Here is a 25,720-nt window from a genome sequence, read left to right as displayed (position 1 = left end):
TAATGAAGAAGCTGAGTGTTGGTGGCTAAGAAGGCTGATGGCCCCTGGGCTGGATCAGGAATTGTGTGTCCAGCAGGAGCAGGGCAGGGATTGTCCCTCTGTGCTGGGCACTGAGAGGCCCCTCGAGGGCTGTGCCCAGTTCTGGCTCCTGCAGGAGAGCCCTGGAGGGGCTGGAGCGTGTCCAGGGCAGGGAAGGGAGCTGGGAAGGGGCTGGAGCCCCAGGAGCGGCTGAGGGAGCTGGGAAAGGGGCTCAGGCTGGAGCAAAGGAGGCTCAGGGGGGACCTTGTGGCTCTGCACAAGTCCCTGACAGGAGGGTGGTGGGGTTCTGCTGCCTCCAGCACAGGGAGGACGTGGAGCTGCTGGAGAGAGGCCAGAGGAGGCACCAGGATGAGCAGAGGGATGGAGCAGCTCTGCTGGGAGGAAAGGCTGCGAGAGCTGGGATTGTTCAGCCTGGAGAGGAGAAGCTTTGGGCTGAGCTCAGTGTGGCCTTGCAGGGCCTGAAGGAGCTGGGAAGAGAGAGATTATTTACAAGTACAAGGGGTAATGGCTTCAAACTGATAGAGAGTAGGTTTAGGTTAGATATTAGAAGAAATTCTTTACTGTGAGCACAGTGAGACCCCGGCACAGGTTGCCCAGAGCAGCTGTGGCTGCCCCATGATCCCTGGCAGTGTCCAAGGCCGGGCTGGATGTGGCTTGGAGAAACCTGCTGTAGTGGAAGGTATCCCTGCCTGTGGCAGGGTGGCACTGGATGTCCTCTTAAGGCCTCTTCCAACCCAGGCCATTCTGTGATTCTATAACTCCTCTAGAAAACGAAGTCTTTTACTTCCTCACCCTCAATTAGATACAGAGGGGAGGAATGGCCAACATCAACATAGAGGTTTTAAAACTATTGCTTGTGAGGAGTTAAGTGTGGCCTCCACACCTCTGAGCATCCACATTTTCTCGAGCTGGCTGGTTGCTCTGTGGACTCTGGTCAGATAAAATGACTCTTCCCATCACATAAAGATAATGCTCCACATGGATGTCAACATCCATGTGATTCCTGCCCAGTTTGGTCCTCTTTATTTCGGGGCTGTTCTGCCTCACTGGACAGGCTGGTGTAATAGCTTGGGATCCGAGCGGCAGCGTAAAGATTGTCACAGCTTGAAAAATCTTGGGAGCAGTGGGAGGTAATGATCCTGCCTGAGGCAAAATACCGCTTCTGGCCTGTTACAGGGCACTGTGATTCTGTCCCACACTCCATTTAATCTCCCCAGACGCTGCAGTTTAGCCCCTGAAAAATGCAGTATTTTTATAAGTGTATTCCATCTTCAGTCTGGTCCCATAATTCCTGTTCGATGTGAGCCAGGTGAGCAGGGGCAGAGGATGGCACCTGAGACAGGAAATGCCAGTTAGAGCCTTCAGCTCGTGCCATTTTTCATGCTGAATGGTTTTCCAGAATGTGATGAGCAATTTCTGTTTCATCTGGAAGATGGGGAATTTCTGAGAATAAAGACTGAGTCCCCTTTTCCACCCTGCTAACCTTTTTCCTTCCCTGAGCAGTTTGGGGAAGGACTAGTCTGTTTAGGCTGTGTTCAAATGTCACAAAAGACTGCTTTAGACTTTTGGCCCATATGGAATAAGCAGTGTTTCCTTTTCCCAGCATTGTCACAATTCATTTTACTTTATAGTTGAAAAGTAAATGAAAGAAATAGCTGGAGGCACATTTGTGAATAATTATATTTGCACCACATTTCTTCAGAGTTTGATGGGTAGATTGGTGTGTAAGTTTTTATTGTTTTCCTTCAGCTTCATTATCCATCCAGTGTTTGCCATGGGTCACGAGGTGCTGTAGCAGATCATGGAGACAGCATTCTGATGCTGAGTGTTTCATCTGGAAAGGGAATACACAGATCTTTTTTCAGTTGCAACAGTGCATAATGATGGTAAACTTGGAAAGCAGCTCATTAGTTGCTGTTTCAGGCTCTCCTGCTGGGATGAGTGCTGCCTGTGGTGAGGGAAAACCCGTACCCTGCAAATTGTCTCCGACTTCAGCCCTGCAGTGTAATGGTGCTGGGGTCTGGGGTGTCCCTTGTCAGCAAGCAGTTGATATTGTGCTCCAAGATTTGTCCCATCACTGATCAGATTTGCCTCAGTTGGTGCCAGAGCCCGTCCATGTTAGGTGATTTTGGAAAACTCATGGGATAATGTAGCCTTTTGTTATGGCCTACAGCTGTTGGTATGGGATTGTTCACCTCCGCTGTTGGCAGTGACCAGAACTCAGCAGGGACATGCACTCACTCCCCTTGTTTGTCAGGGTGTGTTCAGAAGAGTGGGAGTCCAGCAAAGTGTGAAGAAATCTTTCAAGAAAAGCCTTGAAATAGCTGAGTTTAGTGGGAAAGGTTAGGGGGGGTTATTTATTATGGTGCTAATGAAACCAGATCCCTTCAGAAAGCAGAAAGTGCAGGCCAGGGCTTATCAACCATCTCTGAATCCTGTAAAATCACGAGACGCTTGTGAGTTTAAGTCTACTGACACCAGTTTTGTTTTCCCTAGTTTCCTCATGTGGGTGGGTGTAGTGCAAGGATCCTCAGATATCCATGTGGAAGGAATCTTCATGTATTTTAAAAAGTGAAAATATCAACAAAAGGTTGTGTGTGACTGAGGATGGGGAGGGAATCCTGATCCACCTTTATTAGTACATAAAGGTAGCTTGGAAAAAGGTTATTTATTATCAGAATGGTTGGCCCCTGCCAGCAGGAATGAAAACAGCAAGTCCAGGAGTATAACCTGTGCTCTGGCCTGCTGAGAGCCAGAATTTCCTGGGTTTTCAGACCATTTCTGAGCTAAAGGAAAACCAGGAGTGGGAGACCGGGCATGAAAGAGGGACATTTCTACGGGCTTGCTTTCAGCTCTCTGCAGAAATTGAATGATTTGAGGATTCAAATCCAACAGCCTGCACACTAGAGATACTTGAACAACTACTGACAGGTAAAAGTTACTGTGGCATGGGTGGATATGGAGCAGGAAAGGTGCAAAAAGGCTTTTAGTCCTTTTATCAGTGCAGTGAGGTGAGTTCTGGTCTCTGCAGGTCCTGAGCCCAGGCTGGCTTTTCATAGTAATTAATTGGTTAATTCTTAATTCATGGAATTGTAGAATGGTGTGGGTTGGAAGGGACCTTAAAGATCACCTGGTTTTGTCTCCCCTGTCACGAGGGAGTTGGAGCTCCTGCTCCTAACCAGTAAAATCATGTAGTGTGCAGGGTGTGATACTTTTTAAATCACTGGGCTGTTTTTAGGAGAGCTAAAATCAGGTAAAAACTAAAATCTTTCTCCCTTAGACAAAGCCCGAGCTGACACCCCACTGAATTTTCTCTCCAGATTGAAAATCCATCTGTTAAAGTATCTGTGTTGTGACAGGTATCAATAGGAAATGGTTTGGGGAGAACTCCAAGAAAATCCACTCCCAAAATTGGGGAAATACCCAATCCAGCTCTTTCAGTTTAACATAGGACTTCAACTCTTTAAGCAAATACGTCTATGCAATTATATATATATATAAATATATATTCTCTATGTATTCAAATGTGGATGAACCATACATGTATAAAAAAAGTGAAATATGGACATAGGGAGAAAGAAAATGATACAGGTATGTCTATTACATTATATATAGATTCCACATGTTTTGTTTTATAATTTATATTATGCATATATGTGTAATCATTATATTTATATTTCCATACCATCTGCTAATGCTGAATTTCTTCATTATTCATATAAATGTCTTGGACTTTTTGAACACTTCTAATTTCTTAATTACAAGTCTGTCATGGCTGAAAACTTCTCATCCTACCATTTCTCTGTGGTGATAGGAAAATAGGAATATAGAAAGAGTTCACATGGAATTTTGGTTTTGATCTCTCAACAAGAATGGGTCAAAAAAAGTAAAAGTCAAACCTTAAGATAATTGTAAATTATTGTATTACAGTTGATTTTAAGGCAGTGGTGATGCCATCAAGCAAAAATTAAGGTGACCTGGAAATTCTAGAGACAAATTACTCTAAATGCTGCATTTTCTTAAGTCTTAACGTGAGATTGCTGAGTCACTGTTGCAAGTTAAGATAGTGCTAAAACTTGGCTGTAATAGGAAATGAGCTGTACAAGCCAGATTTCATCAAGAGGTACAAACCCAATTGTGTCTATTCGTCCACCCATCTGGTTTTCCCAACTGGCATTTCCAAAGGACAGTAATTAATACACTGAAATCAATGGATAGACTCCACTTTTGCTGTTAGGTTGCCTTTAACCCATAAATACCAAATCAAAATCCATTCAGATTTCTCCTTGGCTGTGTCACTTCCAACCTTCACGTCCCTTTCCCCACGGAAAATCAACTACAATTGTATTTCTGTACTTAGGGTGGTTGTATTGCTTGAATAGTTACACAAACCGTGCAGATTCTTGGATTTAATGACATGATTCTGTGATTTAATGACATAAAGTTAATGGATTGATTGCCTTCCACAAAAAATAGCTTAGCTTTTCATTAGCTTGTATAATCAAACTTTTGGTGAGCTCTCAAGCTGTTCTTCTCATCAAGATTTTCTCTTTCTTCTTCCATTCATCTTTCTTCTTCAATGTTCTTCTAAGTAAAACAAAATATTAAGTGAACATTTCTCTTACGTTAGCATAGCTGCATTTATTTAGTTGTAGTTAAATCAATATGGAATATTGCAAAACCTTCCCTTTAAATATTTGCTCAGTTTAGAGTGGTCCATGGGAAATGAACACAAAAGTTAAGTTCTGAGTAAGAGCAAGAAGCACAAGCAAGAACTACTGCAAGACTCATGCTGAAGTCATGGAATGGCATCCCTGTTCTCTGCTGTGAAGGACAGAGACAATGGGGGTTAAGTTTCTTTTCATTTTAATAATACATGGAAAGTGTTGCCTTTATTTGCATGAACAGTACTTGGGGATGAGCATCCTGGCGGTATTAATGTCAAGAATTAAAAGCAAAGTGGTTCAAAATGGGTGGATTCCCCCAGCTGCTGTTAAGTAGAGCTCCCTGCAGACTCCTGGAGTGACGCTCACTGCAGGCTGGGACACAACAGTTACAGAAGTGAGTTTAACAAACAAGGTTATGGTGAAAAACTCGGTGCTGTGATGAGGTTAGTGGGGTAAATGTGTGTCCCCACTAACTCAGTCCAGGCAGTTCAGGGTTATCTTTGCAACAAGGGCAGGAATTTTCCCAGGCCTGCACTTTTAACTTGTAGGTGGGTGAAGGAAAATTCAGCAGTCAGCTGGGTTGTCCACGTGGAGGCTGAATGCAGCTGAAGGGAAAGCTGAGGCCTGGGAATAAAGGAAGGCAGAGAGCCAAGGATTGAGGATGAAAGACAACAGCAGGGCCTGGAGAGAAGTGAGGGAAGCAGTGCAGTGCTGGGGAGATTGGACATAAATGATTCAAAGAGGAAGAGCGGAGTGTGTTGGAAGGGATGAGGCAGGAAGCGAGTGAGAAGGATGGAAATTAGCCTTAGGAAGTATCTTAGGAAGTATTCTTCCTCTCATGTTGGAGGTGTGATAAGAACAGGGTCTTAATCCCTCTACTTTAAAATATTTTAAGCTGCCTTTTTTTTTAGAGGAAACACAGAATCGTCGAATCATTTAAGTTGGAAAAGTCCTTTAAGTTCTCCCTGCAGGGTGGCACAGAAGAGTCCTTCCATCCCTCACCGTTGGCTCCCTGGGCTGGGGGGCACTTGCCCAGATGCTGGATGAGTGCTGAGCAGCCTTTGGATGCCACTCCTTAGTGCCCAGCTCCCCACAGTCTGTCATAAACTCCGTCACTGGGAGGGGTTTGATGAAACTTGTCCCAGGTTTTTTCCCTGAATCTGCTCCCTGTTGACATGGCTGTGTCTATGAATAAACAGAATTTTCCACCTGTGCTGTCCAGTGATTATCCCTGTCTGAAAAACCTGCTGATGTTTTTGTTCTGTTTCTTTTGAGCAGATGGGCAAAAGAAGGTTCAAGAGGAGTTTGACATAGACATGGACGCGCCAGAGACAGAGCGGGCGGCCGTGGCGATACAGTCCCAGTTCAGAAAATTCCAGAAGAAAAAAGCGGGGTCCCAGTCCTAGTAGCTACCTCACAGCGTAAAACAAAGTAATCCTGAGATGATTTATCAAGATTATCAGAAATAACACAAAGATGCATGTACAGAAATTATCAATATTTAAAACCCCATTGGCAGATAACAACCCATGAGCTTGTGTGCGACTTCATCCCAGATGTTTCACGCCCATTATCCTCTGTAACTCACCATTTTACTTGATGTTGTAATAAAAAGTTAGGGTGAAGTAATTAAAGTGTCTGCCTTCATCTGTCTTTCCATATTAATCCAGCAAGTGCAGCATTACAAATGAACCCAGCCCAGATGCCTGTTTCCCTCTCCATGTAAAGCTCGGAGTCATAACAGCACCGTATGTTGCAGGAATTTTTTGCTGAGGGATGAGATAGATGCATCTCAGCCCTGCTTCCCTCATTTGGAGAATTCCAGCTGCCAGCAAAATGTGAAAATCAAACTACTTTCTCGTAATGAGCTGAAAGTTAAAAAAAAAAAGAAAAAGTTGCAGACAGAAGCTGGCATGAGGGGTGTAGGAAGCAGGGAGTGGTTTATTTCTGTCTTGCAAGAGTGTCAATAAAGTGGTTTGAGTGGGGAAATTGTCCTTCCTCTTTGCATGATAACATTCAGAGATCTTGGACCACATTGACTGTTATGGAAAGAAAATAATAAACCAGACACAAAACACCTTTGGAAGTTTGGGATTGATTTTTGTCTGTAAAAATAGAAACTGACCATCTAAACTCTGTTTATGGATGCATTTTTTCAGTCCTCTGCATAATCAGCAACTATTTCTGTGCCATCTGTCTATTTCCATATTATTTTCCATATTTGAGGAGTAAATCCTAACAGGCTTCCTGTGCCCATTTGCCCTGTTCTGTACTCAACTGTGAGCCCCTTTATCACTGTGTTAGCCCAGCTTTGGATCAACAAAAAGCAGCTACAGCGATGTGTCCTAAATTGGGAAGTGAGTGGTGACAGCCTGCCTGCCTTTCCCTCCTTCAGGGGGAAGAGATCCAGGTGTCGTTCCCAGTTCTGCCCAGGGGGATTCTTTCCTTCCTCTCCCACCTTCCTCAGGAGTGTTTGATCACCAGGGCAAGGGACAAGTGCATCATTAGTCACTTTTAAGCAGAAAGCCATGAGCAGGGGGCAGGAATGGAGGGAAAGGAGGGATCTCATGCCCTTCCCACGGGAGCCCACCAGAGCAGCAATGCTGGAGAGGTGCAGAGTTGTGGGATTACAAGGGAAAAGCCCTCATCCTTCTGCAGGTTAAGGCACTTGTGGTGCTGGGCATCATTTCCGTGGTGGTGTCAGGAGCTCTGGCCCCGTGCTGGTTACGGGCAGCCCTCAGGGATGCTGAGCAGGGGAAATCCTGTGGGCAGTGAAGAAAGCTTGTGCAAACATGACTTGTGAGGTGCTTGAGGCTGGGTGGGAAGGGACAGGGCATTTTAGAACCTACTTTGGGGGTAAACATCTACATGCTGCCCAGACCCTGCCTGTGGCACCTCTGTCTGTGTCAGGTCCTGGCCCTAGGCATGACTTTCCCACTCGTCACCTGCAAAGTCAGCATCATCCTCCAAGCTGCAGCTCAGTGCTTTCATTATTTTTTTTAAGCAGCACTGTTCCTTTGCATTTAAGAATTTCACAAATAAACCTCAAATAACAGCGCTGCTGTGCTCCAAGTGTGGTTTGTGGAGGCCCCAGTTCCCCCAGTTGTGTTTCACAGTGACTGCTCACCATATAATAATAGCCTAAGCATAATAATCTAAAAATTGTCATGGCTTTGGGTTGTGTTGGTGCCATGTTGTTTAGATGAACATACATTTGTAATAAAAGACTGCATTTGTGTTCTGCATTATGTCATTTGAAACAGCATGAGCTCTGTAATGGCTACTTAATTGAATAAAAACTATGGGTAAGCACTAGGCTTTTATATTTGATCTGACATTCCTTGGACTTAAATTTCCTACACAACAGGAATAATCATATGGTTGGGATACAGAAAATGATTACATTATTGAAGCACAGCAGCAGGGGCTGTTAGTAAATGAATTGTGGCTCTTTCAGCAGCAGGGCTTCTCTTCAATGTGGAGTTCAGAGTGCATCTTACAGGCACAGCCCTAATGTACACTGAAACATAATGAGGAAACAGTGATCTGGCATGAAATTTGGAATAATCGTGACTGCCTCTGTCAGACAATTTCCTTTTTATGTAAATGTGTTTGCACACAGATTCACTTCGTGTTCCCAGGAGAGCTTTCTTGCTCCTGAGTCTTGCTCTTCACTCATCCTTTGCCCATATCCAAAGTGACAGCTGTTAATTTCTTGTCTTACCACTGACTCATGCTATCCCAAAGACCTTTCTGGGTTTCGTTGAGGTGAGGACAAAGAGTTTGATTTAACCTGGATGGATGCAAGAGAACAGTTAAATATTCCAGGTACAAGTGTGGTTTTTTTAACTTCCAGACACTCACTGAGCTCTGCCTAACTGTGATTAACCAAGTCATGGAAAGGAAGATTTAAATTAGGGGGGTATCTGTGCTGGTAACCCCAAAATTCCCATAGGTAACACGGAAGAATATTCAGAGCAGTAGATTTTGCAGGAAACAGGGTTATTGCTCCCACCACCAACACCCACACCCTCCCCAGATATATTCACACTGCTTCTGCTCCAAACTGTTGCCAGATTATCCCAAAAGAGAGTAACCTTGAGTGATCAGAACAATTGCCTGAGCCTTTGAAATCCTTAGTTCACATCAATGCCTGGACCGTGAAATCACCTGTGGAAGTCAGCACAAGGGAGACCAATAGAAGGAACCAAAAGCCATCACAAAGCACAGGAATGCCCACATGAGGAAAACAGCAAAGAATGGGGAGTCTGTCAAGTTAAACAGAAAAACAAGCCAAAGCCAAATCTGTGGGGAAAGCGGGGAAGTGAAGGTTTTACGGAAAGTAGAAATGAGCCTTGGATTAATGCCCAGAGCAGAGTCTCCCACAACTCAGGCAGAGTTTGGAGCAACATGGCAAAATCACAGAATCATAGAATCAAGCCATGGAATGGGTTGGGTTGGAAGGGTTCTTAAAGCTCATCTCCTTCCAACCTCCTCTTCCATAGGAAGGGAACATCCACTGTCCCAGGCTGCTCCAAGCCCCAGTGTCCAGCCTGGCCTTGGGCACTGCCAGGGATCCAGGGGCAGCCCCAGCTGCTCTGGGCACCCTGTGCCAGGGCCTGCCCACCCTGCCAGGGAACAATTCCTGCCCAATATTCCATCTGAACTGACCCTCTTAGTAACAACAAATTAACAACAACAAATCACCAGGACTGCACGAGGGTCACCCAGGGCTGGTGGAGGAGCTCAGATACACATCTGCCTTCTTCAAACCATTGCTCCCACTGGCCTCAATGCCAGAGGAAATAATTAACATATTTTAGAAATGTTACTTAAAAGGGCTCTAGTAGTATTCAGAGATTTCCAAAGAGCAACTTCATTAAGGGTCTTGAGAGAGAAATGATGATATGATGTAACACAACCACAATACATCACTGCCAGCCACGTGGCAGCTGTGATTCACAAACCTGCTGCTGGTGAAGTAAGCAGGTGGGTGATGGTAACCCAGGGGCACCTGGATTTTCCAGAAGTTTAAACAGGACTGCCTTGAGTGCCTCTTGAAGGGCCCAAGAGGTGTGGGAACAAAGGGTCCCACAGAAAAACAAGTGAGGTGACAATTTGTTATACAGGCTCCCCAGGGAATGGGCACGGCCCCGAGGCTGCCAGAGCTCCAGGAGTGTTTGGACAACGCTCTCAGGCACAGGGTGTGATTTTGGGATGTCTGTGCAGGGCCAGGAGCTGGACTTTGATGATCCCTGTGGGTCTCTTCCCACTCAGGATATTCCATGATTCTATAATTCTTTTTTTCAATATTTGCTCCATACAAGTGTTCAAAGCCTGATGGGAAAAAAGCAGAGTGTACTATCAATATGATTAAATTAATATTTAGACATCTATCTCCTGGAAGCATTTAAATGCAAATATCCTTCTCAGTCTTAAAACAGCAGAAATCCCTTGTATTGGTTTCTATGATCAAGACAATCTTCAGAGTGGAAAGATGCAGGAACTTCCCCTCAAAAGAGAAGCTATGCCACTTCTAATCCATTAAAGTCTAGTCACGAATGGGTTATTTAGCTCAACTCTTAAATTGTGGCAGTGCTTTTTTTCTGCCTCTTTTTTTTTAATCCCTAAACTCTCCCTGACAGATGGTCTCCTGCCTTTTAGTATCTCTAGTGATGGTGAGGCTAAAACCTTCCTTGGCAGCTTGTTCCATGGCTGAACTTTTCTTAAAGCTATAAAGGTTGGTTTGTACTTAAAACCTAAATCCTCCCTCCTGCCCTTTAGATTAATTTGTTCCAGTCCAGCTATACCCAGTTTCCCTAATCTTATCTTGGAGGTCTCCTTTTCAACCCTTTTCATTATTTTTTGTTACTCTCCTTTGAACTCTGCCAATTTATCTGTGTGCCTGGAATGAAATGCAGCCAATCCAGATGAAATGTACCCAGTGCCAGGCACAGCAGCATAATTATCTCCACTATTTTATAAGTGACGAGCCCCTCACCACAAATTTACACGGCTTTTGGCATTTTTTGTGGCAGCATTATTTTGCTGGCTTGTAGTCAGAACATCATTTCTCATGAATATGGAGCGTCTCTGTGATCTCTCTGGCTGGTCAGGATTTCACCATTTTTTTCTGCAAGGGACTACTCTGGCTGTAAAACACCTTTTTTAGTTTTACAGTCCCCTTGCACCTCTGCAGTATTGGGATGACACAGAAATCTGGGTAAATGTCTTTATCTGCAGCACTTTGTCCTTCAAGTAAGGCAGGAATTGTGATAGTTTCAATTATTTTTTTTGTGCTTTCCCATTTTGTTACTAAATAATTGCAGTCAGGTGCAGAGGCTTCAATGATCTCTAAATCAACCTTTTTTGGAAACTCAGAAAAGGTTTCAATGACTTCCTATTTTATTCTGAAAAGTTAACTTGCCTTTACTGGTGATGACTAATTATTTGATAAGAAAAGTCTTCATATCCACGGCTAAAAATAGCTCTCGAAATAAGCCTGAGGACTCTTGTCCCTTCTCAGTGCGTTGTGATTTAATGATCTTTTCACAAAGGCCAAACTGATACTATTACTCACATTCAGTGGTAGTTTCCAGCATGAATATTCCTGTAGAAGTCTTCAGGACTAATGTGACAAAGGGAGGGGGTGTGAGCACATGATCTGTTGGCCTCATCAAGTACACAAAGTACAGTGACTTTCTGTGCTTGGTTTGCAGATCTTGGCAAAATTAAATCCCTGTATCCCTTGAACCATTGTAATTTCTTGTTGGGAGCCAAGCCTGCATTTAATAGAGTGAATTATTGGAAAAAAAAATATAACCAGCAGATGATGGTGATGATTAATAACAGAAACAATAATTACTACAGCAAGGGGAAAATTGACAGGTTTCCAGAAGCCTGGCATCACGAGAGCAGCTGGTGACAGGACAAGGGGGAATGGCTTCAAACTGAAAGACAGCAGGTTTAGATTGGATAGTAGGAAAAAATTCTTCCCTATGAGAGTGGGGAGGCCCTGGCACAGGGTGCCCAGAGCAGCTGGGGCTGCCCCTGGATCCCTGGCAGTGCCCAAAGCCAGGATGGACAGGGCTGGGAGCAGCCTGGGGCAGTGGAAGGTGTCCCTGCCCATGGCAGGGGTGGCACTGGATGAGCTTTAATGTCCCTTCCAACCCAAACCAGTCCATGACTCTGTGATCTCTCCAAAACACGTTAAGATGGTTCAGATCATACACACAAGCCACAGTGACACTTTCCTTTGTGTGCCATGGGCTGTCACCCTCCTCCTGCTGTGGCCAAACCCAGTTGTAGTGGCAGCAAATTGTCTCCCCTTGGCACCAGGGACATTTCTGGCCGTGTCCCTGCTGTGCCGTGCCCCTGCCCAGGGCTGGTGCCATCCCACTTTCCCACCTCTGCCCAGGGGATGGATGCAGTGTCTGGTCCCCACTTTAGGGTCACATGGGGATATACCAGTGCTCTTTGTAGGACTGTTCTGTTTGTGTCAAATCTCTCATTACCACCTATTTTGACAAAATTCAGACCAATCCTGCAAACCTTGAGGTGGAGCCATCTTTCAGAGGCTGATGGGGACACACACCTGCCTGCCTGGCTGAGCTACCAGAACAGGCAAATCTCATTGCCGAAACACCAGCAACAAAGGCCAAAAATAGGCATCAGCATTAGAGCTTTGAGCCGAGCAGGCACTGGGCTGTGGAGTCAACATCCTGCCCTAAAGCCCAGAGCCAGCCCCAGCATCGGGTACCACTTGTCAGGGAAGAGGATGGAGTGAATGGTGGGAGATGTCAGCAGAGCCTGGGAGCAGGGAAGGGGATTTCTGTAGTGGAAAGGGAAGGGTTTTAGAAAAGGTGAAGGGGACAGATGTAATAAGAGCGCTTTAAGGAGGAGGCAAAGGGTGTGGGCAGAGAACGCTGGCAGGAAGGGTGGGCGGAGCGGGAGGGGTGGCAGGGAAGGGCGGTGATTGCCTGATGCCGAGGAGCTGGAGCTCTTCATTTCCCACTCACTCTCGTGGTGATGGCATGAATTGCTTAGAGATTTCCCCTTCAGTTATGTAAAACCAGGCAGCGTGGTGCTGTCTTCAGGGATACCTGGGCAGCAGTGCCAGCGCTGGGGCGCTGCAGCGAGCCCGAGTTATGCAAGGCTGTTGGCAGGCAGCTGAGGATCACAGCTGGGCCGTGTAAATTCTGGCAGAGTTAAAAATAAAAGTCTCACTGTTCGCTCAGTCAGCCTATAGTTTGCCCTCTAGACTTCCCCCTGACATATGGTGCCTACTGGAGAGCACCCAAAACACCTCTTGCACCAAGGGCTTAAAAAGTGACTTGGGAGACATCATCTGTGGAGGAATTAAACGCGTTTTGTTCGCAGGGGAAGCAATTTTATTCCACTGGAATTCCTGGGCCATCGATGTTGCTCTGTTCACAAAGGCCTTTTCTTTACAAAGGATAAGTCAAAGCAATCAATTGTTTTTATCTGGTAAATGAAAATGAATAAAATGCAATTTGGATGTAGGTAAACAGAGAAGTCATTTTCCACTCTGCATTAGCTCACATCTCAGTGGACATTAGCCCTGGGTTTATTGAAAGACAGGTTATTGCCTGGGACATTGGGATTTTAGTGGAATGGAACACAAACTCCAGTTTATTGACATCTGCTGCATAGCAAAAAGATGGATGATTAGCTCCTCTATTTCTGCTCTTTTTCAGAACTGCTGTGTGGATGCCCACAAGGGGAAAGCATGGATTATGCATCATATTCTTCATACTTTTATACAGAAGAAGTTAGTGGTCCTTTCATAGAAGCATTTTCCATTAATATAAGTTTCCTTGGCATCAGAGAGCTACCTGCTTTTGCTCTGCTCTCACAGATGTACACGAGTTCGTGCCTGTCATCTGAATTAAAAGTCCATTATCTTGATTCTGTGCTGCACATTGAAACTGTAATCCTGCAAGCTTTGTAGGCAATAGTACTAATTTTTCATAGCATTTTTAGTTTAGAGCTGCCAAAGCTTCAAGGACTAGCAACAAAGCAAAAAGTAAAAGAATAAAGGAAATCCTGAAAGTATCCAGTGAGGAGGGAAATTCTCTCGATGACTTTTTTTTTTTTTTTGCCTGCACAGAAACAGTTAATTCTCCTTTGAGGAAACAAACCCCAAAATGGTAAACATCCCTTTTTTATCTGCACAGCATTTCCTTCGGTGCCAGTGCACAGTCAGAGCTCGGGCTCACATGCACAGCACCCTGGGTGCTTTGTTCCTGCCCGGGAATTTGATTTTCCTCAGGTGCCACCTCACTGCAGGGCTGCAGGGCTGCAGGGCTGCAGCACGAGGGAGGGTGTGCTCCATAAAGGTGAGATACAAGTCCTGGAGCTGCTTCCCCACTCCTGGTGCTCAGAGTTATCACCACAAAATTTATCACCCCGTGGCTGAGAGTTCACTGGAGCTCAGCTTCCCTTGCTGGGGAGTGCAGGGTGCTTCAAGCTGTGCCAGGGGAGGTTCAGGCTGAGCATCAGGAGGAATTTCCTCTGAAATTCAGGTCTTCCAACTGAAAGGATTGTTAAATATTGGAACAGGCTGTTCAGGGTGGCAGTGGAGTCCCCATCCCTGGAAGTGTTCAAGGATGTGGCACTCCGTGCTCTGGGCTGGTGACAAGGTGGGGATGGGTCACAAGGTGGACTCATTCTTGGAGGTTTTTCCAACCTAGATGATTCTGGGATTCTGTGACTCTGCAGGCACAGGGGGGAAGCCCTTGGGCTGCTTTGGTGAGTTGTGCAGTGTTCCCACCCAGCCAGACCTGAGTGAAATTGTGATATATGAACAAAGCGGGCCACGCTCTGTGGGTCTGGAAGGCACTGCTTCATCCAAAAGGACAATTCATGAGAAAACCTTGAAGACATCCCCTGCTTGCCACTTCTGGAGTGTCCTTCTACCTCTCTGCCCTGGAAATAGCTGACAATATGCAGGTGGTGGATCTGGGACTTGCAAAACGCCACTGAACAATGTTTTGCAGCTCAGGAATATAAAGCCACATGGCCAGGGGAGGCTCATGTACACTGAAAGTTTGGTTTCTCAGCTCTTCCAGTCTTTCAGGGCATGCCTTAGTTATCGTGGCATGAGCAGGCACACACTTGGATTGCTTGCTCTTTGTCCTAGCAACCGAATTTCACTCTCAATTTTCCTGCTGCTTCTCGCTAAGGCATTCCCAGCTGAATGGCTTTTCTCCTGATACACTACATAAGGCTCGATTGGGTTGCTGGAGTCAACATCAGTATTTTTAGACAATGGTCCACAGCCTCTGATGCAAATCAGCTTTAAAAGGTTACTTTTGTTTGTGTGCTTTAGGCTGTTCTGTTCCCTCTTGTAACTCCCTTTTCCTGTGCTCTGTCAGCAGCGATATTCTTTAGGTGAGATGATTAGTCAAGGCCACTTAATTCCTTTTGCCTGTCTGTTCTCTGACATAAAACCTGTTGATTCCCACTGAAAAAATACATCTGATCTGTTGGCTGTAAGGAACCTTTGTACCTGTGAGCCTAGGAGTTAAGTAAGCATTGTTATAAAACCTACTTTCCAGTCGATAGTTTCTTAAAAAAAAAAAAAAAAAAAAAAGCACTCATTTTTGTTTTCCCCTTAAAATAGTCAAATTAAAACAAAAACAAGACTTGCCAAGCTTATGTAAAGCTGGCTTGCACTTCAGACTGTATTTTTGTGCATTATTAGGTTTACTGAAGTCTCAGGGGATGAAATTTGCAAAAGCAAGTACCATTTAAAGTCATTGGCACTCGTGCACTTTAATCCCCTGGGTGCTTTTGCAAATCTTTCACAGACTGTGTAAATGTGCCATATTCAACTGCAGCAATTCCGTGATGGATGAGGCTTCTGCCAAGCAGGGAGATTTAGCAGAGCCTCTGTTCCTCGTGCATTTTGCTGTTATTAACAAGCTCTCACCTAAAGGAAAATAAATCTGACTTAATTTGCACCAGCTTCCAGTTATTAGCCATCCATTTGTAAATATAGCTGCAGTGACATCTGATTGTTTTTTGATCTGTCTGTTGCATCAGAAACACAGCCAAACAAATTCTGTCTGGTTACAGATCAGCATCTATTATCTGCTGGGCAGGAATTGCCTGCAAAGAGAGTTTGGAGGAACTCGGGAGGAACAGGACCTTTTCCTGGTGCTGAAATTCCCTTTTTTGGACAGCACACCAAGCTGACCCACGCTTATTTAGGCCCTTCCTCAGGCTTTAATCTGGCTTCCAACCCTTGAAAGTGTCCAGCCTCCTTCTGCAGCAAAATCACCTCAGTTTGGTCCTGAGATAGAGAGGAGTTTATCCCATTCCCAGATGGAGCTGATCCAATCCACTGCTCCTTCTTTATTTATATAGAGCATCCACATTCACTGCAGCAGGGTTTATGTTAGAAATGCTCATGGGGTACCAGAGGCAAATAGTTAATAGACTGGAAAGTCACAGTTAATGGAGATTTGGAAGCACATCCAAGAAATCCCTCAAGGACAGGGGCCGGGTGCTGGAGGTGGGCTCCTTGCAAGGCAGTTTTCACCAGAGCTGGGAGAAAATGAGGAATTAGTAAATGACACTGAAGACATCACTTTTAATGAGGATATGAGGCTGTATTATATAACCCAGGGTATTTATGACTTCATGGCAATTTAGGGATTTTCATTCTGCAGTCAAAAATTAGTTGGGAATCATAATTGAGAAATTGACAATTTTTACAGGATCTTTCTTCCTCTAACCTGAAAAGAAGGAAAAGGAGCTCATTGCTACAGCCTGGCACTGCCACAGCCTGATCACTGATTTTCTGATTAAGGCCAAATATTTCAGAAAAATCTGTTTCTCGCCTACATACAGTCAACCAAATTAATTGATCTGAGAGAGATTTCTTTCTAAACACCCTATTCAGCAGAATAACCGTGCTATTTTCCCACTTAGTGCAACATGAGAGCCTCTGCATTCAGCTGAAGTTTTAGAAAAGCGCACTGCACCTCTGCTACCTACCTTGGTAAGAGCTGCATTGCTAAAATAAGAAGCAAGGTGCAATCTCTGGGGTTAAAAGCTCTTTTCCTCTCTTTTTTTTCTTGTTTGTGTGTTGTTGGGTTTGGGGTTTTTTTTTAGTTTGTTTATTAGTTTCAAGAGTCATGTAGAAAGCACTGTTTCTCCTAGAAAAAAATGAGAAGCCACCTTTTAAAACTTTGTTGAGATGTGGATGGAAGTTGGCTTTGTTCTTCATTAACAAAACAATTGAAGTAGTTGGGATCTTTTTCTGGGCGCTGGGCAATGCCCCTTGTCTTTTGTCTTGGAACTGTGCACTTGGTAAAGTCAGAGTGAGGAGAAAACCAGGGGTAATACCTTTCCTTGGCTGTGGTATTTAACGTCAGACCTTGCAGGATTATCTAGTTAAGCTCATTAACTGAACTGTCAGTCAAAGCACAGGTTATTTTCAGCTCTTTTTTTCCGGACAATCAATCAATTAAAGATGATCCCAGCTCTGAGATATGAGGTGAGTTTATGGCCAGGGCATCCAATTGTTGTGTTCAGCTCCACATATTGCCCACGTGGGCACAAACACATGGACATTTTAAAAATTTTGGGAGATAAAAGTGTTTTGATTTGGTATTTTGATTCAGCTGACGTTTTAGGGAAACTAAGAGAGCTTCTGCCTTTCTTGGATGAAAAATAGGGGATCTTTGGTGGAGTATGTTTCCCTTAGCATCCCAGGATGAGCTTTTATGCTGAATTTTCCTATGGCAGTGACATCTAAAAGTCAGTTACTAAAACTTAACTTTCTTGTCTAAGATATTATGTAAGTTCAGTGTAGCTGTGATGTGTATTTGTATTTCATAATCATTTCTTGAAACTTCTTTGCATGTGTGAGCGAAGCCTAAGCCTTAAGGGATTTAATATTTAGCATATTTCTGCAATCTGGCAAGGTCATCTTTCTGCTGATATATTTGAGTTAGGAATTTACACAGCAAATGCCATAACTATTAAGTGTGAGAGAAAGCCAGAGTCCTGAAAAATTAGGATGTTTGAAAATAGAACCTGACCTTCTCTAATGCAGGATTCCTGACGCCCTCCCCACACCCTTTACTTAATATTTCAGTTCCCATCACACATGGTACGAACAAACATAAATCAATCAGGAGTTTTCCCCCATTTGCAGATGTCAACAGTTTTCAAAGTGACCTTTTTCTTTCCTTCAGAAACTACTCGGAACAGGGAATAAAAATCTCCCTGCCAGAAATCAAAATGTGAATTCAGCTACTGGAGAACAAATGTGCAGCAGTGAGTTAAATAATTTTACAAATTTTTTTAGAGAAGTTTTACTCTTCTGAACTTTTCAGGTGAACTTGGTTGTAATTTAACCTTCAGTAATGTGCTGTGTCAAACTTCAGCACGTACAAGATGAGGTTGTTCTAATTATAAGATTGTCATCATTTTTACTATTAAAAAAGCCGCATTCGCCCATCTGCATCTTCACCATCTTTACGAGGCTTAAGAGTTACAACTTAGCAAATACAAATTAATATTAAAGAGTCGCTTTATCTGCAGAATTTTCAGTTTCTTTGTGCTCTCCTGTGCAGAGCTGAGCACTCTGTGCCTCAAAGTTTCCCCTTCATCAAGGCTGACAGGAGCAATCTGCTGGCAGGAGGGAAGCGTGACAGAAACCTCCTGTCCTGTCTTCTTTAAAGTTGAACTGCTGTCTTAGAGAGAGCGTGGTTGCTGTTCCTGCAGTGCCTGAGCTAAACAAGCACTCAGTAATTCCCTTTTCCATTTGAAGGCTTTCCATTTGTTCCATCTCTCCAAAAGTTGACTTCAGTGCTCCCAGCTGCGCATCAGCACACGAGGCCCAACCAGGACAGCTCTCTGGTGCCACGGTGTTTGTGTTTGCAAGCACTGCTGGCCATCCACTTCAGCCTTGGAAATATTTCTGCAAACCTATCCCCCCTTTGAAATAACTGTACACCAAACTTTGGAAACATTTGGATATGCTTTAACTTGAGTCATTGGGGACCACACCAAACCAAGCTCCACTCTCTTCAGCAAGCCTTTGCTACCTTCCTCTGCTGATACATTGCTGGTAATGCAAGAAATGCACTTCTTATCAAGGTTTTTATTTTTTAAGGTGTGTAAAGTCTTGGGAAACAACCTTTTGTTATTGTCTAATTAGAAGATGAGCTCAAGCCTGGACAACACCAGGCTGTGTTTTTGATGGTACAGCAATCATGTTGCCTGCTGTATTCCCACATTTCTAGGCAACAAAAGTGGGTTTTAAATTGTTCTTCTCCCAAGCTCTGCTGGATCCCTGCTACTGGACTGCTCTGCAGGCTGCCTGGCAATCAGCCCCTCTGGTTCAGCAGCATGCCAAGGAGCTGTCAATGGCTTCAGCTGGAGCTGTGCTAAATCTCAGGGCAGTTCTCTGCTCTGCCGTGCAAACCTGTCCACTGCAGGAGCTGCAATGCCCTTTCTCCTTTCTGTTTGCCTCATTGATGGGCCATTACTGCTTTTAAAAGTTGTGCACCATAACTATAAAAGTTACTTTTGCAGTGCATGAAAGGATGTAGCTTGACCAGCTGACAGAAAATAAATAAATTCTAGCTTCAAAATTAGACCGTGGGTGTGCTGGCTGCTCTGCCATCCCTTGTGTGCTGGACTAACAAGTGGCTCCAGATGCTTTGCCACATACAGCGAGTATTTATTGCCTGAAAAAAAATTTATGGGATAAATTGATCATCAAACAGCAAGGCACAGTAAAATGCCAGAGCAATCCTAGCCTGGCCTGCCAGGATAAAGCTGGCAGGTGCTTGAGCAAACTGCAATCTTCTGGAACAGGATTAAAATGTTTGCTCTTTGGAGTTGCAGTCCTCGTGGTGGCTGAAGGCGTATTTATATAAATTAATGAAATACTGATGGCTCTTTGGTGGTAATATGTAAAATTTTTGTGATAACATCCTGGAATTTGTTCTCAAGCAATGACCTCATTTGGGGGAAACAGAGCAGCATGTGGCCACCTCAGACACTCAGTAGGTGGAGAGAAACCTTTTACAAGGACATTTAGTGGCAGAACAAGGGGAAATGGCTTTAGACTGAAAGAGGACAGGTTTAGATTGGATATTAGGAAGAAATTCTTCCCTGGGAGGGTGGGGAGGCCCTAGCACAGGGTGCCCAGAGCAGCTGGGGCTGCCCCTGGATCCCTGGCAGTGCCTGAGGCCAGGCTGGACATTGGGGCTTGGAGCAGCCTGGGACAGTGGGAGGTGTCCCTACCCATGGCAGGGGTGGCACTGGATGGGCTTTAAGGTCCCTTCCACCCCAAACCATTCCATGATTTTAGGGGAGGTGGGGGAAGCTCTCACCATCGCTCTCTGGCTCATCCCAGGTCCCTGCCCCTCTCTGGCTGTTGTTCCCGTGCTCCATCAGCCCCAGGCTCATCAGCAGGGTATGGCAGAGGCCCCAGGAGCCATAAACTCACCACCCTTGTCCCCTGCTCCCTTCTGCCCAAGGATTTCTTGTCAGACAAGAAAATGGTTTCTTGTCAGAACCCATTTATCTGAAGTTAAATCTGGGGCAGGAGATCTGCTTCAACCATGGCAGAAAGCAGCTCTCCTTCTTTACCCCAGTCTGGGGCTCCAGTACATGATTCCTGGGGAAGCATAGGGTTCACCTATTTAAATAACTCCATTTCAAGCTTTTCCTTTGCTGCAGTACTTCTTTAGTCCCAATACTTGAAGCAATCCATGTTCCTCAGGGAGGAAGAAGAAAAAGAGGCAATTTGATATAAAATGACAGCAATTCCACACAGTTTGGACTTTCATAAAGGTGAGATTTTTCCTTTTCTCCTTCTCTCCTCATCTAACCCCCAACTCAGCTCAGCTTTTGGCACTGTTTTGTCCTGCCAGAAGAGCTCCTCCATCCCTTTTGTGCCTGCTTTTCACTGCGCCATTATCTGATACAGTCACAACATTAATTCCTGGGCAAAATCACGTTTCTCTCTATGGTGGGTAATTTCTAGAAAAACCTCTTTCTCTTGGTAGCAGGTATTTTTCTGCCACATATGTCCCTGCCTGTTTGAGACTCCAGGAAACCAGCCTGAGGCAGTGTTTAAAACCCTAATTCAGCTGTAATTTATATCTGCAGCTCCAGGTACTTAAAAGCAATTTTTGCTTCCATCAGCTGCGGAAGGAGTAGGATGATACGAGAAAACAGAGGTTTCTTCTGAATTTCACCAGAAATCCTGACAGAGGTTGTCTCGCTGTCCCTGCAGCCAGTGTTTCACACGAGCTCTCTGCTGAAGGACAACCAGAGGGAAAACCCTTAATTGCAATCCACGCTGGCTGGTTTCTGTCAGCAAACCTCCATCACTGCAGGCAGCAGCCAGGAGGGGGACCTGCTGCATCCCCAGCTGCTCCTTCCATCAGCTTATTAGCAAGGTTGCTTTGACATCCATCCCCCATTTTGCCTTCCTTTGTTCTGTTTTGTGGAATCAGGGAATCATAGAATGGTTTGGGTTGGAAGGGAACTTAAAGATCATCTCATCCTAACATCATTCCCACGGGCAGGGACATCTTCCACTAGACCAGAGTGCTGTCCAACCTGGCCTTGGACACTTCCAGTGTAGGGGCATCCACAAAATCTCTGGGCAACCTATTCCAGTGTTTCACCACGATCATAGGGAAGAATTTCTTCCCAATATCCTATCTAGCCCTGCCCTCTGGCACTGGGAAGCCATTCCCTGGCTCCTGGCCCTCCATGCCTTGGGAATTGTCTCTCTCCAGCTTTCCTGCAGCTCCTTCAGGCCCTGCAAGGCCACACTGAGCTCAGCCCAAAGCTTCTCCTCTCCAGGCTGAACAATCCCAGCTCTCGCAGCCTTTCCTCCCAGCAGAGCTGCTCCATCCCTCTGCTCATCCTGGTGCCTCCTCTGGCCTCTCTCCAGCAGCTCCACGTCCTCCCTGTGCTGGTCCCAGGGCTGGGGCAGCTCTGCAGGTGGGCTCTCACCTGGGCACAGGGGCACAGGGGCACAATCCCCCCCTCACCTCTGCCTACGCTATGGGATCAGCCCAGGCCATGGGGTTTCTGGGCTTCCAGGCTGGGCCATGTCCACCCTCTCATCCACCAGCACCTCCAAGTCCTTCCTGGCCGGGCTGCTCTTGATTTTTACATCCCCAGCCTGTGCCAGTACTGAGTGTTGCCCCAATCCATGTGCAGCACCTTGCACCTGGCCTTGTTAAACCACATGGAATTCCCATGAACCCACTGATTTCCCACCTTTAACCCTCTCTGGGAGGGTAAAACACTCTCTGAGCATCCTGAAGGCTCTCAGGAGCCCTGTCAGGAGAGGCGAGTGACGGCAGGGCCTGATGAGAGGCGGCAATCAGCCCTCAGCCATCAGACACCCTTCTGTCCGCATCAGCAGGAAACTTTTCACAATTCGGGTTTGTTTATTGCCTGAGCTCGCTAAAGGCCACAAAATGCTAATGTTAACGCTACGAGCACATTACTGCCTCTTTAATTTATTTCAGCTAACTTCCATGGATGGCATTTGGATAAGCTAAACTGCCAGTTGAACTGGATTTGTTGTGCAGTTCGACGTAAAAACCGTGCTGGAAATAGATCTGTATTCAGAGGCATCTAATTAGGAAAGCATCATGATAGTCAATGCAAATGTTTTCCAAGGCACTGCATCTGTGCACCGTGCATCAGTTGTGCACTGAGGCTGCAATATCCCTTTTCCAAGCAGTAAAAGCCAGCTAACGAGGAAAACACGCGCTTCCAGCCTGCCTCGGTGAAGGAAAGAGCAAACCTCGTGTTTTAGTGCCTCAGCAGCCCTGTGTAAATTTCCTCAGCAAAATCAGGAGGAAAAGAAGGAGGAAATAGGAAGGAAAATTTGCAAGGTGTACCAGGAGCCTGTGCAATGTTTATTAGCTGAGAGCTGTGGTTTACAAATGCCCATAGCCTTTGGCTGCACGCAAACACTGTTGGATATGCAAGGGTACAACCCAAATGTATCATTTTTGCAGGCCAAAGCACTTTGAAGTGGTCTGAGGATGCTGACCTGGGCTCCCCTCTTCTTTTTTCTTGTTTTAACAACAGTTTTTGTATTACAGTACACATGGACATGTGAATATAAATACTCATATATGTATATACAGATTTATAAAATCATGGAATGTCTTGGGTTGGAAAAGACCTTAAAGATCATCTAGTTCTACATTCCACTATCCCAGGTTGCTCCAAGCCCCATCCAACCTAGCCTAAGACACTTCCAGGGATCCAGGGGCAGCCACAACTTTTTTGTGCCTTTGTTCTTCCCACCCTCACCAGGAAGAATTTCTTCCCAATATCCCAATTAACCCCCCTCTCTGTCAGTTTGAAGCCATTCCCCCTTGTCCTGTCACTCCATCCCTTGTAAATAATCTCTCTCCATCTTTCTTGCATATTTCTTGTTTCTTGGTGAGATTTTGTCAAGTTTTTCATTAAAGCATTTTAAAATACTTTGAAAGCATCATAAGTGCAGTAGAATGCTTTTCCCTGTGCTTCTGAAGTGTTATAAAAATCCTTAAGGATCTGTGCAAACTCTCTAAAAAAACCTCAATTTGCTTCTAGCATCTAAACCTGACTAAAAATAACCAGTCCATCAAACTCAAAAGAACACAGAATTTTATTCAAGTTCACCTAGGGACTTGATTATTCTGTTGAAAATGGCAAAAAACAGCAATTCTGAAAATCCAGGCAGAAAAACAGATTGATCTCCTAGGTGTGTTTAGTCTCACTCTTTCAAAACAACAGATACCTCTCTTTTTCTGTGAGTGAGTAAATAATTTCTGGCCCCTCACATCTATAGAAAACTGCTTTTCTCAAGGAATTTAGTCAAAAAGTCACTGCAGCTCTATTTGTAGAACAAATGGGTCTTTAATGGTTTGCAATCTCATTTGAATATTCATGTTAATGTGCATTTTTTTTTTCCCATTTAGGAAATAATCATGTGGTAGCCAAGGACTCCCCATTAGCTGCAAAATGCAGTTCTTTAGGAAACTAATTTACCCTGATTCTTGACGAGATTGAGGGAACTACAAGGATCATTAGGGAAATTAAAAGCACCATATGTCTTCTACCTGTCCAAGGTTTAGTGTGCACAGCATCCCATGTACAGCTGTGGGGCTTGCCAAGGGTCTTCCTGCCCCTAGATGTTAAAAATCCTGACTGGCCATCATGGTTTGGAAAGGAACAGATGAGAATGGAATCATGGAATGGTTTGGGTTGGAAGGGACCTTAAAGATGTCTTGTTCAAACTCCCTGCTCTGGGCAGGGACACCTTCCACTGTCCCAGGCTGCTCCCAGCCCCAATGTCCAGCCTGGCCTTGGACACTGCCAGGGATCCAGGGGCAGCCCCAGCTGCTCTGGGCACCCTGTGCCAGGGCCTGCCCACCCTGCCAGGGAACAATTCCTGCCCAATCTCCCATCCAGCCCTGCCCTCTGGCACTGGGAAGCCATTCCCTGGCTCCTGGCCCTCCATGCCTTGGGAATTGTCTCTCTCCAGCTTTCCTGCAGCTCCTTCAGGCCCTGCAAGGCCACACTGAGCTCAGCCCAAAGCTTCTCCTCTCCAGGCTGAACAATCCCAGCTCTCGCAGCCTTTCCTCCCAGCAGAGCTGCTCCATCCCTCTGCTCATCCTGGTGCCTCCTCTGGCCTCTCTCCAGCAGCTCCACGTCCTCCCTGTGCTGGTCCCAGGGCTGGGGCAGCTCTGCAGGTGGGCTCTCACCTGAGCACAGGGGCACAGGGGCAGACCCCTCACCACAGATCCCATCACTTAGTGCTGTACAAAATGCTAATAAAATATGAGGAAAAACGAAGAAGAAAAGAGATGAAAATGGAGAATTTCAGCAGCTGTTCTCACTCAGCTGGTACAGAGTACCAGGATTTCTACAAATCCAGAGCCTTTTCCATGATTAGACTTACAGAGGTCAACAATTCACGTTAAAGATGCAACAGTTTTCCACAGACATTTTTTGGACTGTCCTGCTGGTGATGCCTTTTCCTGGTCTTAAAATCAAGAGTCAGACACGGTTAGAAGGGGGAAAGGGATTTTACCTTGGTATTTCTTTTAAGGATCCTTAGGTGTACACGTCCAGGTCATGTGCATTGAGATGCACCCCGCCGAGTCTATCTCCCCAACATCGGGTATAACATTATGGGTTTTACTAATTAGCACATCTATCAAAGATTCCCCAATGAGAGGCTCGAGTGAGCCCCCCTCCCCAAGGAACCTTCCCCTGGATGGTTCTCTCTTGGTTTACAGAATGTGTTCTGGAGAGGACCTTGGGGTCTGGGGCACACTGATCCCTGGCTACGAAGCTTCTAAGATGTTGAGTCTCTTAGCTTGACAAACAAGTCCAAGAATGTAGGCAAAAAGCACTAGGAGTACAGAAGTTGTAAAAAGGTATAACAGGGGTATAAAAGAAAAGGCAAAAATCTTCATGGCATCACTGGGAATTAGAAGGAAACAAAAATTTGACAAATGTTTGTGGCAATAGTTTTTGACAGAGCCCTTTAAATCTTTAGTCAGATATGAACTTGGTATGGTTCTTTGCATATTTTACTTGTTTCCTGGTAGTAGCAGCAATGCAAAGTGTATTGGATCTGTCTTCAGGGATTGCGTATTTAAATTTTCTTTATTAAACAGTTCAGTTGGTAAAGTGTATTTACAGGGTTTTTTTTTCTCTCTAACCAATTGTTTCAGAGATAGTTATTATTTGCTGTCATGTATTAAAGCACAGAAAAAGGGAAGGAGAGAAAAGAGGAGCCCTAAAGACTTTCTGCATCATTATCCATTTATTAAAGCACTTAGGAGCGTGAGTTACCTGCACATTTTTATGTGAGATCCATTCCAAGATGTTCTGACCATCCTGAATTATTGGGAGCTTTGCCTTGGAGAGTGAACTTCACAGCCTGGGTTTTAGGCACACCCTGGTTTTGTGCAGTGATCTGGGACTCG

The 25,720-nt window shown here is 45.0% G+C and overlaps 1 protein-coding gene across 1 annotated transcript in view; it reads left to right on the top strand.

Annotated features, from left to right (window-relative positions):
- Nucleotides 1-8,018, top strand: part of PCP4 (Purkinje cell protein 4) — a 48,861-nt gene extending 40,843 nt beyond the window's left edge. The window contains exon 3 of the mRNA XM_039553274.1: nucleotides 5,985-8,018. Coding sequence (XP_039409208.1) covers nucleotides 5,985-6,112 — 128 coding nt within the window. The 3' untranslated portion in view covers nucleotides 6,113-8,018. The remainder of the gene's footprint in view (nucleotides 1-5,984) is intronic.
- The last annotated feature ends 17,702 nt before the right edge of the window (nucleotides 8,019-25,720 follow it).

This window comes from Corvus cornix, chromosome 1 (genome assembly GCF_000738735.6).
Source record: "Corvus cornix cornix isolate S_Up_H32 chromosome 1, ASM73873v5, whole genome shotgun sequence".
NCBI lineage: Eukaryota > Metazoa > Chordata > Aves > Passeriformes > Corvidae > Corvus > Corvus cornix.
This window is presented reverse-complemented; position numbering and strand designations above follow the sequence as displayed.